Source organism: Pogona vitticeps, chromosome 9 (genome assembly GCF_051106095.1).
Source record: "Pogona vitticeps strain Pit_001003342236 chromosome 9, PviZW2.1, whole genome shotgun sequence".
Classification (NCBI taxonomy): Eukaryota; Metazoa; Chordata; class Lepidosauria; order Squamata; family Agamidae; genus Pogona; species Pogona vitticeps.
In genome coordinates this window covers 3,716,628-3,733,783 of record NC_135791.1, presented here as the reverse complement: position 1 = coordinate 3,733,783, position 17,156 = coordinate 3,716,628, and the positions used below count along the sequence as shown (strand labels likewise).

General features: G+C 48.3%; 1 protein-coding gene across 3 annotated transcripts in view; it reads right to left on the bottom strand.

Annotated features, from left to right (window-relative positions):
- MAP7D1 (MAP7 domain containing 1) overlaps positions 1–17,156 on the bottom strand; it is a 63,719-nt gene that overhangs the window by 12,674 nt on the left and 33,889 nt on the right. The window contains exons 3-6 of one of the 3 annotated variants that reach the window (XM_072980246.2): positions 15,460–15,528; positions 10,193–10,356; positions 8,963–9,077; positions 4,501–4,650 (exon numbers count right to left, since the gene is read on the bottom strand). In XM_072980246.2, the coding sequence (XP_072836347.2) occupies positions 4,501–4,650; positions 8,963–9,077; positions 10,193–10,356; positions 15,460–15,528 (498 nt within the window). The remainder of the gene's footprint in view (positions 1–4,500; positions 4,651–8,962; positions 9,078–10,192; positions 10,357–15,459; positions 15,529–17,156) is intronic. The other 2 variants (XM_072980247.2, XM_072980249.2) reach the window with 2 other exon arrangements.

Below are 17,156 nucleotides of genomic sequence, written 5' to 3'. Positions count from 1 at the left end.
TTGATTCCCCTTTTCTTTCTTTTTTTTGTTTTTTTCTACAACCCTAAAAGGAAACTTTCCTGAGTTTTAAAAGAAAATTAAAAAGAGGAATTGCATAATGAGACAGCTTAGTGCTGTCCCTCCCAGGTCTGTCTACCACTAAGCAGAAAAACTCAGAAAACCCACCAAAAATTCAGAAATCCCATCAGAAAACTCTCCGGGATCCGAAGAGACATTTATTACCAGGAACAATGAGGAACTTTCAGTACACAAGGGTCTGGCAGCACTTAAAGAGGCTAAGCCGTGAATTAGGAGGTCCCTCGCCTCCCAAATCTCCTTTGCCACAAACTCAGTGGCCACAGACAAGCTGATATTTCTTCGCCATGCATGCGGCGTTGGTTCTAATCCTGTCTGTAATCGTCCGGCCATGTGTCTTCCCAGCCTCCTCAGCAGGACGACACAGAGACCGTGCGGAAACCGCTTCGATTGTTCAGAAAGCATTACAAGGATGCAAAAATGACAATTCCTGCCCCTCTCCAGCTGACGACCCAAATCAGGAGGGTGGCAGAATTGTTCCTGGGGAAGGAAAGGCCGCAGGAGACCCCGGCTGTAGGTGTAGGTGGCTCAAAACAATCCTGCACTTCCTTACACCAGGTCTCTTTCCCTCTCCCTCTCCCCCCTTAGCAACACCAATGGCAGAGATGCAGGCTCACGGCGGGACTGCGCAGGCCCCTGGCACATGTTGGAAAACAGAATCGCCAGCTGAGCGTAAAGGCCAATCCATAAATCCAGGGTAGAGAGAAAATACAGCAAGGCGCATTGCCCTCAGGGGGAAAAAAACGGGATATTTGGACATCTCCCTTTGTGCAGATATTTGATCTCAACAGGTACATGCCTAAGGCAGCTCTCCCAAACCTGATGGCCTCCAAACGCATTAGACTACAAATCCCATCACTCCACAGCCAGTGGAGAGGGAGGGAACAACCGTTTCCCTAACGTACCTGGGCTTTAAATCTTGCTTCAAAAGTTATACCTTGCACTACACTTGGAACGCTTGTAAGATGTGCAGGATCGAGACCAGATCTTGTCCCGAGGTAGCGTACATAAATAAAAACCTTGTTCTTCCCCCTCATCTTTTCTGAGCTATCCAAGAGCAGCTTATACACTTATTTATTGCTCTCTGCCCAGTGAGTTGTGATAAAATTCTGCTACTGTATCTTCTTTTCTTTTAAACGCTGCTCTTGCTAGGTATGCTTGTGGCATATTGTCAAAAAACGTTACGCCTCTGTTGTGTCACTTTCTTATTTAAAAACTTGTGAGCCACTTTGAACATCGGACTTAAAAAGCAAGGTGTGACTATGGGAAACAGACCACTAAGGTTGAGCAGGAGGCAGTGGCGCCCGGACTGAATGTCCGGGCGGTCCTCAAAGGTTAGGAGCCAGAGTGGTGTGTAGTGGACAGAGCAACGGACTAGTATTCAGAAAACCCACGTTCGAATCCTCCTGCTCAGCCATGGAAACTCACCAGATGGTGGGAATGGTAAAAATCACTCCTTAAATATCTCACATGACTCGAAAAACCTATTAGGCTGGATGTGGCACAGGACAACAAGCAAATGTAGGGCGGACCATGAGGAAGAGCGAGGGTGCAGAAATCCTATAGTAATCAAGCTCACATTGCAAGGATACAGTCCAGACAGCAGCTCCTCAATGCTGTCCGCATTTAATATTGCAGATCAAGGCAAAAGCTGAAATAGACACCAGCAGGTAACAACCTTGCAGGGCAGACCAATGTTAATATTGCAGCTCGAGGGGTCGCTGGAGACAGAGAGAGCAGCGTCTCCCAATGTTAAGGCAGTGTGTTAAAAGACGGGCCTTGGCTTGGCTTTTGCAGACACTCTGTTCCATACAAAACGTCTCTCGGGTGGTAGGAAAAGTAAATTGGGTGCCTCAGATCCTCTCCCAGGGGTGACCTAGCACTCAAGGCCTGTAGAGAAGCCTTCTGCGCCACTGGTGGGCATCCGCCCTGGTACAAAGGGCCAGGCAATGGCGAATCCGTGCCTATTGGTACAGGTCGGCCAAGTCCTGCTCATGACTAGGGTTAGAGGACGTAGCCTCCGGCCCTCTGAGGAGGTGTGTGTGTGTGTGTGTGTGTGTGTGTGTCTGTGTCTGTGTCTGTGTGTCTGTGTGTGAGAATTCCATCACCTCCTTTTTCCAGCCTTCCAGGATATGAGACGGCTTTCTGTCGCCTTCCAGACCCAACTAAGCCCCCGATCCTCCTGAGTCGAATCCAAACTTAGTTCCAACTGATTGGTCCCACTTAAATGAATGGAACTTTAGGAGCCCTAATATTTTAACTGGACCTCACAGGGAACCATCTGGGAAAGTTAAGACCGTTCCCACCAGGTGACTAACCTACGGCATCTAATTCTATGATGAGAGGGTACAAAGGTTAAAGATATGGGTTTTTTTTAAAAAATTAATTAATTAATTAAAGGTGGCTAAGTGGCTTGACCTGAATCTCCGAGGCTTTTGAAACCGTGACAATTTGGGCGTTGATGGTCCTTGTGATCTGCATCTCGTGAGGAAAATAAAACCACACTTTCTTGGGAGTGGACGCTTCAGCAACAAAAGCTACGAGCTGATCTGGCTAGAAATGTAATAAGGCGCCTTAAAATAATGAAAACACATCCCTCCGTAATAGATCAATTTCAGTCAAATGGATGGTGGTGAACTATCAGGATCCGCTAGGATGAGACCAGGGACCAGCCTTAGGGAGGAGTTAAAAGAAGCAATGATGATTATTCATAAGTCTAAAGGTCAGGCTCACCAAATTAAATGGGGGTCTTCCCTCATAATACAAGCATGGCGATTCTTCCCTCAATTATTTTCCTCCCTGGATTTGTCTGATCTCGCTAAATATTTATGCACATTTGCCAGTGGCTGCTTATTATTATTATTATTAATTACAGATTGCTTCCTCAGTGTAAGAGCTGAAAGCAGCCTGGGAAGCCGTCCGCAGGAAATGCCCCGAACGCTCAACAGATGGCTGTCCGTCCTCTCTGCTTGAAAGGCAACCAGAGGGAGCTCATCACCTCCTCGGATAATTAGTTCAATCAACTTTTAGTCAATTAACGAGTCTGACGAATTGATAGGAGGCATATTTAACAGCTGTCTGGAAGACGGATCGTATTGAACGGGAAGGGGCGGGCAAAACAGCCGCCTCTGGGATGCTCCTGGGTGACCACCCCATCACGCCTCACCACAAGTCTGTGGCTTATGGGAGTTGAAGTCCAACACTACCTGAAAGGCAAGTCCCCTTATGGAAATGAAGAGTGAAGAGCAGCAAATGCTTTTCCGAAGATTGGCCACTGGTATCTGTCTGGCTGGGTAGCTCAGTGAGTTAGGTGTCTGGTTGCAAAGCCAGAGGCTGAGGGTTCGAATCCTCCACTGTGCATCCCAGAAGAACCAGCCTGGGTGGCCTTGGGCAAGCTGCACATTCCCAGAACTGTCCCCCAGGAGAAGGGAATGGGAAATCATTTCTGAGCACTCTCTACCTAAAAGAACCTTGAAAAAGGGTCGCCATAAGTCAGGATCGACTTGATGATGATGATGGCAGGCACATCATCATCATCATAAGTGTGTGCTGTCAAGTTGATTCCAACTTACAGTGACCGCTTCCAGGATTTCCTAGGTAGAGAGTACTCAGAAGTAGTTCCCTTCCTTGGGGGAAGTCTTGGGACTCTGCAGCTGGCCCAAGGCTACCCAGGCTGGCTCTTCTCCCAGGAGGTCCAGGGGGGGAATTGAACTTCAAAACACTAGCTCCACATTCTGACTTACGGCCACCCTTTTCAGGGTCTTCCAGGTAGAAGTGGTTAACAATTCTTTTTTTTTTTTACCATTCTCTGGGACTATGCAGCTGGCCCAAGGTCACACAGGATGGCTCTTCCCCTAGGAAGCACTATGGGGGAATCAAACTCCCAACTTCTGGCTCTGCAGTCAGAGATCTAAACCACTGGTTCTTAACCTTGGGTTACTCAGGAGTTTTGGACTGCAACTCCCAGAAGCCTTCACCACCAGCTGTCCTGACTGGGGTTTCTGGGAGTTGCAGTTCAAAAGCATCCGAGTAACAAAGGTAAAGAACCACTGATCTAAACCACTGAGTTGTCCAGCCAGTGATGAGAGAAGAGAACAAAAATATTTGTTTGACGGTGATCCTGCGATCAGACCTGAGCTCACCGTTATGAATGATAACTCCCTCTCCTACGGTCTGGGGGTGCCCCCGCCTGCTTTAAAACCAAAATCAACACCAAAGTCTCCACAAGGGTAGAATATGTGCCAGGCACAGCCGTTCGGCCTTCTGCCGGATTTCTGTGCGCGCACACAGCATCCGTTGTGTGGCAAAGTAGGTACGACTGAACAACGGAAAAACAGATCGCCAGCTGTTTAACCCACGACTAGGCCCTGCGCTTTGTGGGGCAGGGAGGGGAAGGAAGGCTTCTGACTCGGGACTGCCCCCTACCTCCCCTCGCGCTGCTGGGCGTCCCCAGGAGTCGCTTACTTCTACTGGGTGAGTTCCAGAGAGTGGCCGAAGATTTGGAGAGGCGCTTGTTGATTATAGAGTCCACGTGTTTGGGGAGATTTACGGCAGAGAGAGAGCACCTGCTTGCACCTACGAAAGGGAAAAGACACACGGGTGTTAAGGGCAGCGGAGCAGGACCGGGCGGGCATGCCAGCATGCAGCAGCAGGAGCAACGGCAGAAGGTCATGCAGCGAAAGGCACTCTAAAGGAAGGAGCAGGGCATCACGGCGGGGGCGGGCGGGGGGCGGGCAGGGCTCCCAAGTCGGCACCATCTCACGCCCCGCCTCCAAGGGGGCAAAACCCAGATTCTGGTTCACTTGCCGACTCGTGGCTCAAGGGGAGGGGAGCGGGTGAGCCCACGTGGCTAAAAACAGTGTGCACCCTCCCTCAAAGGCGCCGTATATATATATATGCAGGCATCGACTTCAAAGCCCAAATTTGTGGCACATTTCATTCAGAATCCGGTCCCACTGAGTGGGATGGGGGCTGGTTGCATTAAGCAATTCTGCTTTAAGGTGCAGCCTTTAGTCATTTCGAAACGCCGGGTTGCTGGAGGAACAGTCATGCTTCCTCTCGCAGGGTGAGTGCAAGGAGACAGCAGGAAGGAGGAGCACCATTGAGCTTACTGAAGGAAAGGCAACGTACATGTCACAAACGCAACACAAAACCTTTACACTTTCTCATGCCAAAAGTAACTGCATTGTTACCACCGCATTACCAGTAGGCCCTTAGTTATTACAAACAAGAATGAAGGATCCAGGAGCTACTTAGATGGATCTAGTTACTTCCAAGCGTTGCGCTCTTCTTGTTTGCTGGACAGTTTGGGTGAAGGATCTGGCACTCCTGATATCTTCTTGGATGCCAAGAATAATATCCCCTCCTCATTTGCACAGGTTTTCTCTTTTATGTGTGTGTTTGGCACAAGCAGTGTCGTGCAGGGCTGGTCAGGGAGGTCGGTCCCCTCCTCCATTCATGGGTCCCATGAATGGATGGGGAGGGTCGTGCAAATCTATCCATCAAGGCTAAGAGCAGCTGAGCTCCACCGCGCTGGGTTATCAGCTCAGAGGGAAATGGACAGCGGTTGGTAACCCTAACCCGTAGAGTAGGATCATGGGATGTGTGGCATGAGATCCAGCCATTCCCTTTGTGCGCTCAACAGGAGATGCCTCAGGCGGCGGTGACACAGCCCAGCCTGAGAAGAAACTCTAGCCACCACGTCAAGTGCAGCCAGTTAGAGCAGGATCTCTCCACCCTTTAGATCAGTGGTTCCCAACCTTGGATGCCCAGATGTTCGTGGATGACAAATGGATCCTACCTCTATTTCTGTTTTTCCCCCTCCCCTTCCAACACAACACACGCCGTAACATTTAAAGTATTCTCTGAGATCAAACTATCTAAAAAGGGAGAGCTATTAAACTACGTGGAAGGCATAGTTCACCTGATGATGATGCTGCACTAGAACCCCCAGCAGTCCTTTGGAGCACAGCCAACAGCGAGGAATGCTGGGCAATGTACCGTATTTTTCCATATATAAGACTATACTTTTGTCTAAAATCTTCAGAATAAAAATTGAGGGTCGTCTTATACACGGAGGTAAGCTGAGGAGAGAACTGCAGGGCCGTGATCCCTGCTTTCCCCTCCACTTGCAAAGCCCCACTTAGATTTCTTAATTTTGGGTTAGAAAAGTGGGGGGGGGGGCGTCTTATACATGGGGGCGTCTTATACATGGAAAAATATGGTAGTCCATCAACATAGATAAGTTTAGATGGTTACCTCCCTATAATAGAAGGGTTACCCAGAAGTGTGTAGCTTGGTGGTGGTGGTGGTTTTGGGCTTCAACTCCCAGACTTCCCTAGGCGTCTGGGAAAACGGCACAACTAGGTGTGTGTGTGGCTGCTGCAGGGCTAGTCTCTTAAAGGAGCCCTGCGGTGCACTGGTTAAATTGCAGTACTGCCGTCAAGACTCTGCTCAATCCCAAGGGGCCCAGGTAAGCTGGTTCAAAGTAGACTCAGCTTTCCATCCTTCTGAGATCAGTATATTGAGTACCCAGCTCATGGGGGGGGGGGGGCAGGACGATGACAATGTGTCGCCTGCATAATTAAACTGCAAACCATCCCGAGAGTGCTTTAAGCACTATAGGGGGGTAATATAAGCAGCACACTTTGGCTTTAGTCTTGGAAGGAATCCAGACAAGCCGAGGATGTGTTGTGCCTTTAAAGCCAAGTGAAAACAGGGGATCGGGGAGGGGCGCCTCCAGTTTCCAACCAGAAAGAAGGCTTCTATGGACAGAGGCGCTGCTCGTGAGCTGATCCAGTCCCAGTGACTAAGATCTGCCTGAACAATGAGTCAGGACAGACCTGATATGAATCCTAGCTCTGCCACGAACTTCGTCCTGTTTGCTTTAGGCAACTCTCTCTCTCTCTCTCTCTCTGTTCCACTCCCTCTCTCAGTCTCAGCTGGGGTCAAATGCAGACCTCTGTAAAGAACACAGAGGGCCCTCTGGATCAGGCCAAATTTCGCATTCCCATTTCCAAACACTGCCAACGGGGCATCTCGGAGACGATGTCAAGCCGGGCACGAGGGCAGCCGGCCTCTTTCATCACCGTTTATCCCACATATCTGGTTCTCCGGAGGCGGTGGCTGCATGAAGCTGCTACCAAGACCCAGTGGTCTCATGACAGAAGGATAAGCTCTGTGGAGCGCCTAAACCTGGGGCTCCCAATCTTGAATCCTTAGATGTTCTTGGACTACAACTCCCAGAAGTCCTAGCCAGCACAGCCCATCATCAGAGCTTCTGTGCATTGTATCTCAAAAGCATCCGGGGGACGGGGGGGGACACTCACTGATCTTACCTGGTGGCTATTAGCCACTGAAAGCTGCATCTGTGGAGTTGCTGCTGTTGTTTAGTCGTTAAGTCGCGTCCGACTGTTCGTGACCCCATGGACCAGAGCATGCCAGGCCCTCCTGTCTTCCACCGCCTCCCGGAGTTGAGTCAAAGTCATGTTGGTCGCTTGGTAATTCAATGTTGGTAACTCAATGGAGTTATGTCAGCATAAGTACGCAATAGGATGACAACCACTGTCCTCAGCCCACCTTCTCCCCATTCAGGGCATTCAAGATCAAAACCCAACTGAACTTTGGGGCACCTTAAAGTCTAACCTGCTTAATTCAGCATGAGCTTTTCTGGATGGCCGCCCACGTCATCTCTCATTTATCTACTCTGTCAGCTCACATTTAGCTGTCCTAAGGATGTGTCGCCTGAAGGAAAATCAGAGGTAACTTCTCTGAAGCTGCCTTGATTGGTTGATTTAGGCAGTGGTTCCCAACCTGGGGTTCCCAGAGGTTCTCAAACTAAAATTCCCAGAAGCCTTCGCCACCAGCTCTGCTGGCCAGGATTTCTGGGTATTGCAGTCCAAGAACATCTAAAAACCCAAGGTTGGGATTCCCCTGCTTTGGAGGAAACAGACAGAACCACCCAGACAAGGTGCCCACTGCAAACTTGGATTACTTCCTTGTCTACTATAAGCCTTTCCAAGCCAACTAACCCTCTCTAAGAAAAAACAACAACAACCCATTCCTTCCATTTCTCCAAGACCATGAGGGTTGGAAACTTTAAAAAGCAAAGATTCGGACAGTGGTTTCCGAACTCGCAGCTTCCTCGATCCGTCCTGGAGCCTCCCTGGTGCATCGCTGACTCTGCCTCTTCTCCTCCTCCTGTCCAGACGGGCATCCGGGGCAGAGGGGCAGCTTGCCCTGAGGTCTGTGCCCGAGGACAGGCAGGGCATCAGGCATGATTCTGGCCGGCACACAGGGAGACCGTGACACACAGTTTGGGAACTTCTGACTTAGGCTCTTCAGCCCTTCTGTGTCTGAACCTTCATGGCTGCCCTGGACTAGTTTCTGCCATCGATATTCACTGATTAAATCTGTTTGCTACAACAGCCCCGAGTGATGCACAAGCTGGTACCCAACAATGTCTAAATTGTTCTAATCTTACGTGGCAGGAGCTTGGAAAAGAGCATCACATAGATGGGAAAGATGTCTTGCCATTCTTGAGAGGCAGGGAAGGCAAAACCCTATAACGTCCTCATGGCAGATCATCCGGGGGCTCATCAAGACAGAAGAGGACGGGTGCCTCTCGAAAAGAGGAAGCAGCAGAAAAAGCTCCCTCCATGCAAGTAAAGATATAAATTAAAAACAAAAGGTTTGCATTGCTCTCTAATAATCAACAAAGACGTGACCGCCTTCCTGTCCATCAGGCGCATGCGTGTGCAAAAGCATCGAGGCCCCCTTGCCATGCGCACTCCCCCGGGGGTGCACGTGCCGAACTCAACCAGGCTCTGCCACCCGCCTGCCTTTTGGGCTCTGGTGCCAGAGAAGAGTCTGGGGGAGATCCACTCACCGTCCTTGTGAACGGGGGACCCCTGGTGCAGGGCGCCGGCCCACGACCATCGCTGCTGCCGGATCTCAGCCCAGGTTTTCTTGGCCGAGCGCTGGATGGCAGCTTCGTAGCGCTCCTGAGAGGGAAGGAAAAGAAGGGACGGAGCAGGAAGATCAGAAAGGCTACGCCGGAGGGGCAGCTCCAGAATGAGCCCCGGGGGCTGCCCCGTCTCCCTTTTTTTCCATCATCCCTATAGGCTCTGCAGGCGGAAACCACAACATCAGAAATCTTGAGGAAGGGATTTAGAATACAGTGGTGCCTCGCTAGACAGTTACCCCGCATGACCGTTTTTCTGCTAGACATTGACTTTTTGCGATCGCTATAGTGATTCGCGAAACAGTGATTCCTATGGGGGAATTTTGCTGGACAATGTTTGGTCCCTGCTTCACAAACCGATTCTCTCTAGACAACGATTCTGACAGCTCTCTCCGCGCTCGCAAAACAGGTGTTTTCGGGACCTAAGCTTCGCAAGATAGCGATTTAAACAGCTGATTGGCGGTTCACAAAGTGGCTTTCCTATGGCCGATCTTCGCTAGACGACAATTCTTCCCCATTGGAACACATTAAAGAGGTTTCAATGCATTCCAATGGGGAAATGCTTTTCGCTAGATGATGATTTTGCTAAACAGCTATTTCAGTGGAACGGATTATCATCATCTAGCGAGGCACCACTGTATTAGTGAATGGGGAAATTGTGTTCCCTTATAGATTTTTCCCTACAGATGGGCACCAGCCAGAGGTTCAGTGGTTCGGGGTGATTCGTTTCCCAGCCAAACAGCCTTTCTGATGAGCTCTCCAGGCTTAATAAATTCTCTCCCCCCCAAATGCTTCCCAGGCATCTATGTAATTTCAGCCATTAGATCCATAAAGGCCAAAGCAGACCAGAAGCCAAATCTTCAAAGTGTATATTGGTACAATAATGAGAGCTAGAACTTGTCTTTCATCCTGCCTTTATCTACCTGTTTCAGTAATCTATAGCTGCCTTCTTTGCTTCTACCTAGCTCCCCTGAGCCTTCCTGGAAATGGAAAAAGTTACTTTTTCTGGTATAAATCTCCCAGAATTCCCCAAGCTTTATCTGAAATTTACTAGCGGGCAGGGTGGGGGATTCTGGAAGATATACTCCGTTTATGTGGAAAGCCATTTTCCCGACCTCGGTGCCAGCTTTCTATTTGGCGCCTTCCGAATCCAACCTTATTTTTCTCGAGCTTCTGCCGCTGGCGCTCCTCCAGGGCTGCTCGGCGTTTCTCCGCCCGAACGCGCTGCTCCTCAAGTCGCCGCCGCCGTTCCTCCAGCTGCTTTTCACGCAACACCCTCGCCTTCTCCTCTTTCTCCAGCCACACGGCCCGCTTGGCAGCTACCGGTCAGTGGGTGGGATGACCCACAAGAGTGGGGGGGGGGGGGAAAGGACAGGTTCAGATGAGTTATAGAGATAAGAGCATGTGGCCGCAGACATGACATAAAACACTCACTCCTGGGGCATATTGCATGACAACAGAAACAGAACATCCTTCATTTTGCCCTGCGTGCCACTGCGCCTCCTGCCCCTGAGCCAGGAAGAAATGATCGAGAAAGCAGGAATATTTTGCAAAAGCCCCAGAGACTGATTTATTCCAAGAAAGCATTCTGCTGAACCAAGCCGGAGGTTCTGCTGCAGCCGTTCCGAACCCTGCAGGATCGCTCCAGGCAGGACATGCTACAAGTCCCATCATCCCCATCCATGCTGGGGAAAGGCTGGTCTTAAAATCTCTTACCCAGTGGCCACCAGCCCTATTTGGCTATATAACTTCGCAGCTTGGTTTCCTTCCAACGCATGTGCTTTTCGACGGTTTCATTACGATCATTCGCTCACCGAAAACAAAAGTGCAATAGGCCAGAAATTTGAGCAAAAAAAGTAAAATCGAGTGAGAGATGCATACATCTCACATTTCCTAACTCCATGAAATAAACAGAAAGAAGGGGGGAAGAAACTGAGCTATTGGGTAGCTGAGTGGCTTACGTCTCTGGCTGCAGAGCCAGAGGTTGGGAGTTTGAATCCCCCATGGGGCCTCCTGGGAGAAGAGCCAGCCTAGGTAGCCTTGGGCAAGCTGCACATAGGGCAAACTATCTCTGAGTACTCTCTTCCTAGAAAACCCTGAAAATCATTGCTGGAAGTCAGAACTGGCGCATGACGACTATCCTTACACAATAGGAAGTCCAGAACAAGCATCTTGAGAAGTTCTCTGCTTCTCAGCGTTGACCCCTACAGCTACAACACAAGGATGATGATTATGCCTTGCAAGCACGTTTCTCATGCAATAAGGCTCTGCACAGTCAATGTTTTAAGCATAGCATAGTAATAATAACAATAAATATGACAGTGTCAGCTTTAAGGCTAGCAAGTTTTATTTAGAATAAGGTTGTAGGGACTGCAGGCTACTTATTCAGGTTGCTCACAACCCACAGACACCGCATGAGAAATAAAACAGGTTCCTCTTTAAGGTCCTACGAGACTAATTGCTTTTGCCGGACGAGACTAAGATAGTCACCAAAAACGACGACGCTACAGATGGTCATCCCTGGATCACATGAGGACACCCGGGTTATAGACGTGCAATATAATAATAGTACAATTTAACAAGTCTTGAAACTCCACAGCTTGCAGAACACGAGAGGGGAGTTGTGGCTTTCCAAATGAATGAATGAACGAATACCAGCACCAGCAGCAATGTACAAATAAATAAATCAATAGAAAAATAAACAACAGAACAACCTTTACAAGTTCTGCCTGCACCTTGTTAGTCCACCCCAATGAAGACAGAGGCCCCCAGGATATAGAGAAGGCAGTAGCAGCTGTAGCCATGATGCCAGGAATTCTTATTTATATTATTATTCTTTTTTTTAAAAGCACACTTAAAAATGGGGGAAGAGTCCTACATCAACCGAGCCAGGGACCCCAAAGCAGGTCTGCCCAACACTGACAACAATCTACACAATCTGTATAAGGCCAGCTTGTGCAGGATTTCCAAAAAGCAGGCCTATCTTTTCGTGGGGGGGGGGCCTTTTGAGGTCACAAGAGAAGAAGAAGACGAAATGGACAGGGGCGAGGAGAGCTTTGGAATCATAAAAACTACGTGGAAGGAGAGATAATGGCTGCTCTTGTATTGTGCATGGTTTCTGAAAAATGTCCTTTGCATGCTTTTAAGACTCGTGAGCTGCCTTAAGCAAACTCTGGAAAGCAGGGTAGGGATATTGCACACCGATGGAAAGAAGGGTTTGAGTAAGCAAATCCCACCCGCCCTCCTTCAAACGGGTGATGGGGAGGGGAGACCCCCAAACATAACTATTGTGGTGCAGGATCCAAACAAGCAGGAGGGAGGCGAGAGAGGCAGTCCGGGCTGCCACAAAAGGAAGGGGAAGCTGGCCTGAAAAACTCATTCAGGCTGAACAATGGGGGAATGGGGGTGGAAAGTGATTTAGGCTGGAGCGGGCCACGAAAGGGATGGGGTAGAAGGCGGGCAGGGGGGTAGCGAGGAGAGGGTGGGGGAGGTCGCCGGGCCAGCAAAATTAATGACTCCACTCCTACGTTGCCTGCGAGAGAGAAGTGTTCTCAGCCAAAACATCATATCCGCATTTCGTCACAGCAGAAGAATTCAGGGGCATACAGGATGGATGGGAGGAAGGAAGGAAGGAAGGAAGGAAGGAAGGAAGGAAGGAAGGAAGGAAGGAAGGAAGGAAGGAAGGAAGGAAGGAAGGAAGGAAGGAAGGAAGGAGCTGATGATGGACAGAAGGAAGGAAGGAAGGAAGGAAGGAAGGAAGGAAGGAAGGAAGGAAGGAAGGAAGGAAGGAAGGAAGGAAGGAAGGAAGGAAGGAAGGAAGGAAGGAAGGAAGGAAGGGCTTTTAAAAAGATAGCCATGTTAGTATGTTTCAACACAGGTAAAAATAAAAACAAAAAGTTTTGCTTTTAAAAACTGAAAAAAGAGGCATGATGCTCTTTTTCATAATTATAATTTTTTCCCATACAAGTCAGCAGAACATACATTGCTCAATGCTTGTTGTTTTCCTTACTTAAGGCTTGACGCTGTTCTCCTTAACCCATGTACATTCTGTTTACTCTCAAATTCTAAGCAGAACAATTGCAAACTTTTCCAAAAAAAAGTCACCTAGCTTTTATTCTATGGGAAAGAGAAAAGAGTTCAAAAAAGTTTGGTCATCCGCTTTATGGAAATTTAATCATATGACTCTCTTTGGTCACCTCCCCCCTCCTTCGTCAGCTTCCCTGTTTTGGCTGGCTCCTTGTTTCCTTCAAGTCGTGCATGATTTGTTCATTCAAACTGGATTTTTCTTGAGAGTTTCACCTCAAGAATTACTGTGACAGAATCTGTATTTTGGTGTTCATGGTGGGGGAAACAGCTCCATGGATCCTTGGCACTGGAAAGCCATTCAAAAGCTGTTACGTAGCCTTCAGTTTTGGATCTTGGCACAGTTCTTATCAAAACACATGATGAGGAACCACGGCTGGTTTTTTGATAACATTGCGCCGGAGAAAGATATCTGCATGTCTCAAAAGCTTGCACATTTTTTCTATGCCTTTTGGGTTGCATAATGCATGGACTGAAATCCTGTTGCACTTTGTAGACCTTACCTGTTGCACAGGTGAGCCAAGCCTGTTGCTTACCATAGTAAGTCACTTCAAGAGTAGGCCTACTGAAACAGCTGGCATTTCATGAATCAGCTTCTCGACCAGTTGCACTGATTCGATCAATCCACGCTAGGTGCAACTTACTATGCTAAGCAAAAGGATTTCAGTCTCTGTGTACAACAGATAACGTTTATGGAGATTGCTTAACTTACGGCAATGTGCCTCTAAAAGTTATGCCATTTACGTAACTGTGCAATAATTTCAGCCATTATCCCCAAATACAGATTCTGGAACATGACACAGAGCAGATGCTCCCAAGACAGTCTACCCTTGGGAGATTTTCCACTTTAGATCAGAGATGGAAACCTTCATAGTTCCAGAGGCCATTTTGTTTCTCAGGCTATGGTCTGAAAGCTGTAGTAAAATAACAGCAGCCGTTTTTAAAGGAAAATCTTATGAGAGAAAAAAGAGGCAGAACAAAGTTATCCTCAAAGGAAAGCTATAATTCATGCCAGACGAGAAAGGCCTATTCATGAAAACAGGAAAACTTTAATTTTCCTTAGAGTGATGTGTTTTTTTGGGGGGGGGGGAACTAAGATATTCAGGTCAAATATTCTATTCTTCTGAAGTGTAATTTTCTACGTATATTTCTCTCTCAAGATTTGGTCCATCCATCCATCCATCCATCCATCCATCCATCCATCCGTCCGTCCGTCCGTCCGTCCGTCCGTCCGTCCATCCATCCATCCATCCATCCATTGACTAACCCATCCATGCATCCATGCATCCATGCATCCATGCATCCATGCATCCATGCATCCATGCATCCATGTATCCATGCATCCATGTATCCATCCATCCATCCATCCATCCATCCGTCCGTCCGTCCGTCCGTCCGTCCGTCCGTCCGTCCGTCCGTCCATCCATCCATCCATCCATTGACTAACCCATCCATGCATCCATGCATCCATGCATCCATGCATCCATGCATCCATGCATCCATGTATCCATGCATCCATGCATCCATGTATCCATCCATCCATCCATCCATCCGTCCGTCCGTCCGTCCGTCCGTCCGTCCGTCCGTCCGTCCGTCCGTCCATCCATCCATCCATTGACTAACCCATCCATGCATCCATGTATCCATGTATCCATGCATCCATGTATCCATGCATCCATGCATCCATCCGTCCGTCCGTCCGTCCGTCCGTCCGTCCGTCCGTCCGTCCGTCCGTCCGTCCGTCCGTCCGTCCGTCCATCCATCCATTGACTAACCCATCCATGCATCCATGTATCCATGTATCCATGCATCCATGTATCCATGCATCCATCCATCCATCCATCCATCCATCCATCCATCCATCCATCCATCCATCCATCCATCCATCCAGTTGCTCCTCCAGAACCCGACCTCAAAGCACTTGAATGGTGACTCCGGTCACCCAGTTACCATCATCTTCCTCCTTAGAACAAATGCACTGAGATTCTGCTTATACGTACTCTATGCCTTTTGTCTGACTTTGCACAGGCCCCTACAAACCAGGACAGGTGATTTTATGCTCACCAGCCTCATGGTTTTGTCATCCTTTTAGGGGAGGTCAAAGCAGCCGCCCCCTTTCCAGCTTTGCAGGAACTAAAAAGTCCCACCGCAGCTTTTGCAGAGGGACAAAGACCGGTCAACATCTCGCGATGCTCTCTTGGTCTGGTGGAGAACGACAGAGCGGTGGCTGGCACTTGTGGATTGGGTTGTACTGCTGGGTGCAGGTTAGCAAGCCATCTCGGCTCCATGCAGAAACCACCCTATGAACATGGCTACCTTCACATGGTGTTGCTTCTTACCTAGATGCTTGGCTCGTTCTTCCCGCCGTTCACGGGCCAATTTGTGCCTGGCTTGTGCTTTCTGGGTGTCTGAGACACAAAGAGAGAGAAAGTCAAAAATGTTTTAAAAAAGCAAAAACCCATAATACTGACCTGGTTGGTCCAGTCCAGAGGAGCCCCATGATGCAGTGGTTAAACTGCAGTACTGCAGTCAAGACTCTGCTCACAAGCCGAATTCAATTCTGACAAGCTCAGGTAGATGGTTTGAGGCTGACTCAACCTTTGGTTCTTCTAAGGTTTGTAAATTGAGTACCCAGCTCACTAGGTGGGTGTGCAATGTGTGACCTGCATAATTAAATTGTAAAATCAACCAGAGATTGCTTTAAGCGCTATGGGGTGGTATATGAATAAATATATACACCTTCAGCTTTTCCCAGCATTATTGTCTTTTCCAGAGAATCATGATTTGCCCAAAGTGGGACACCTTCAATTTTGTCATTTTGATTTTTAAAAAATATATGTAAAAAAATTAAAAAGACAAAATTGAAGGTGTCCCACTTTGGGCAAATCCTGATTCTCTGGAAAAGACAATAATGCCGGGAAAAGCTGAAGGCAGCAGGAAAAGAGGAGGACTGAATATGAGACAGGTTGACTCAATGAAGGAAGCCATGGCCTTGATTTTGCAAGAGCTGAGCAGGCTGTTTTTAAGGTCACTGATTCACAGTATTCCGCCTAAGTCAGAGATGACTTGACAGCATGCAACAAACAACAACAGTTCAATAGTACACTTTTTTTTTTGAAAAAGTCACCGTTCCCTGAATTGCTGATTTTTTAAAATTCTAAAACACTTTTTTTCAATGTCTAGCCCTAGATGGGGCCAGAGATTGAATACGATCATGGAACTGAACCAAACTGATCTGGAACAGATTGTGCAGAGCTAATTCCGGTAAGTCGGAGCCTGGAAAAAATGTGTTTGCAGGCAGGCGGCTGGGCTGGCCTGTTTCAGGGATAAGAAAATGCATGTCTTACTCTTAAAGGTGCTGCAACACTTTTGTTTTCTCTTTTTTGTAGCTAAAGAATCTTGAAAGACAGGGTCAAGTCAGGGCAGAGTCTGGAAAGGAAGGGGTTAACCCAGGGCACTGAGTTATAGGCACAATCTGTAACTATTCAGGAAGTTAGAAGCCAAGCCTATAATGCATGGCTGGGAAACCCTCCAGTTGTTCTGATGCTTTGGACTACAACACCCACAATCCCTCAGCGCTGGGCTTACTGGCCAGGGCTTCTGGGAAATCAGATCAAAAGGATCCGGGGGGGAGGAAGGTTTCCCACCTCCAACCTACCATAACACGGAAGGCTGTCTCAATTAATAGAGCTTCTGAAATTATTCTGTGCTTTCCCATAGGAGACATAAAATAAAACACATCTGGAGGATTCTGGGTGTTGTAGTCCATATTGAACTTTCTGCAACCTCGCAGGCTGCCTCTAGTAGATTTGGCTTGGGAGGGACCTTTCTGGCCTGGGGTGACTGTCAGTCTATCTAGCACTAACCAATCATTTCTTTCCTGCCTCTGAATTCAAAGAGAGTCCCACCTCTCTGCACTTTTGTCTTTTTCTGTCTCTTAGCGTCCATCGAAGTCTGTTGCTGAAAGCAGTCATGTTGGTCCATTTGCTGTTTCATCTGTTCAATGGTAGGTAATAAAACAAACCCTCCTTCCTTA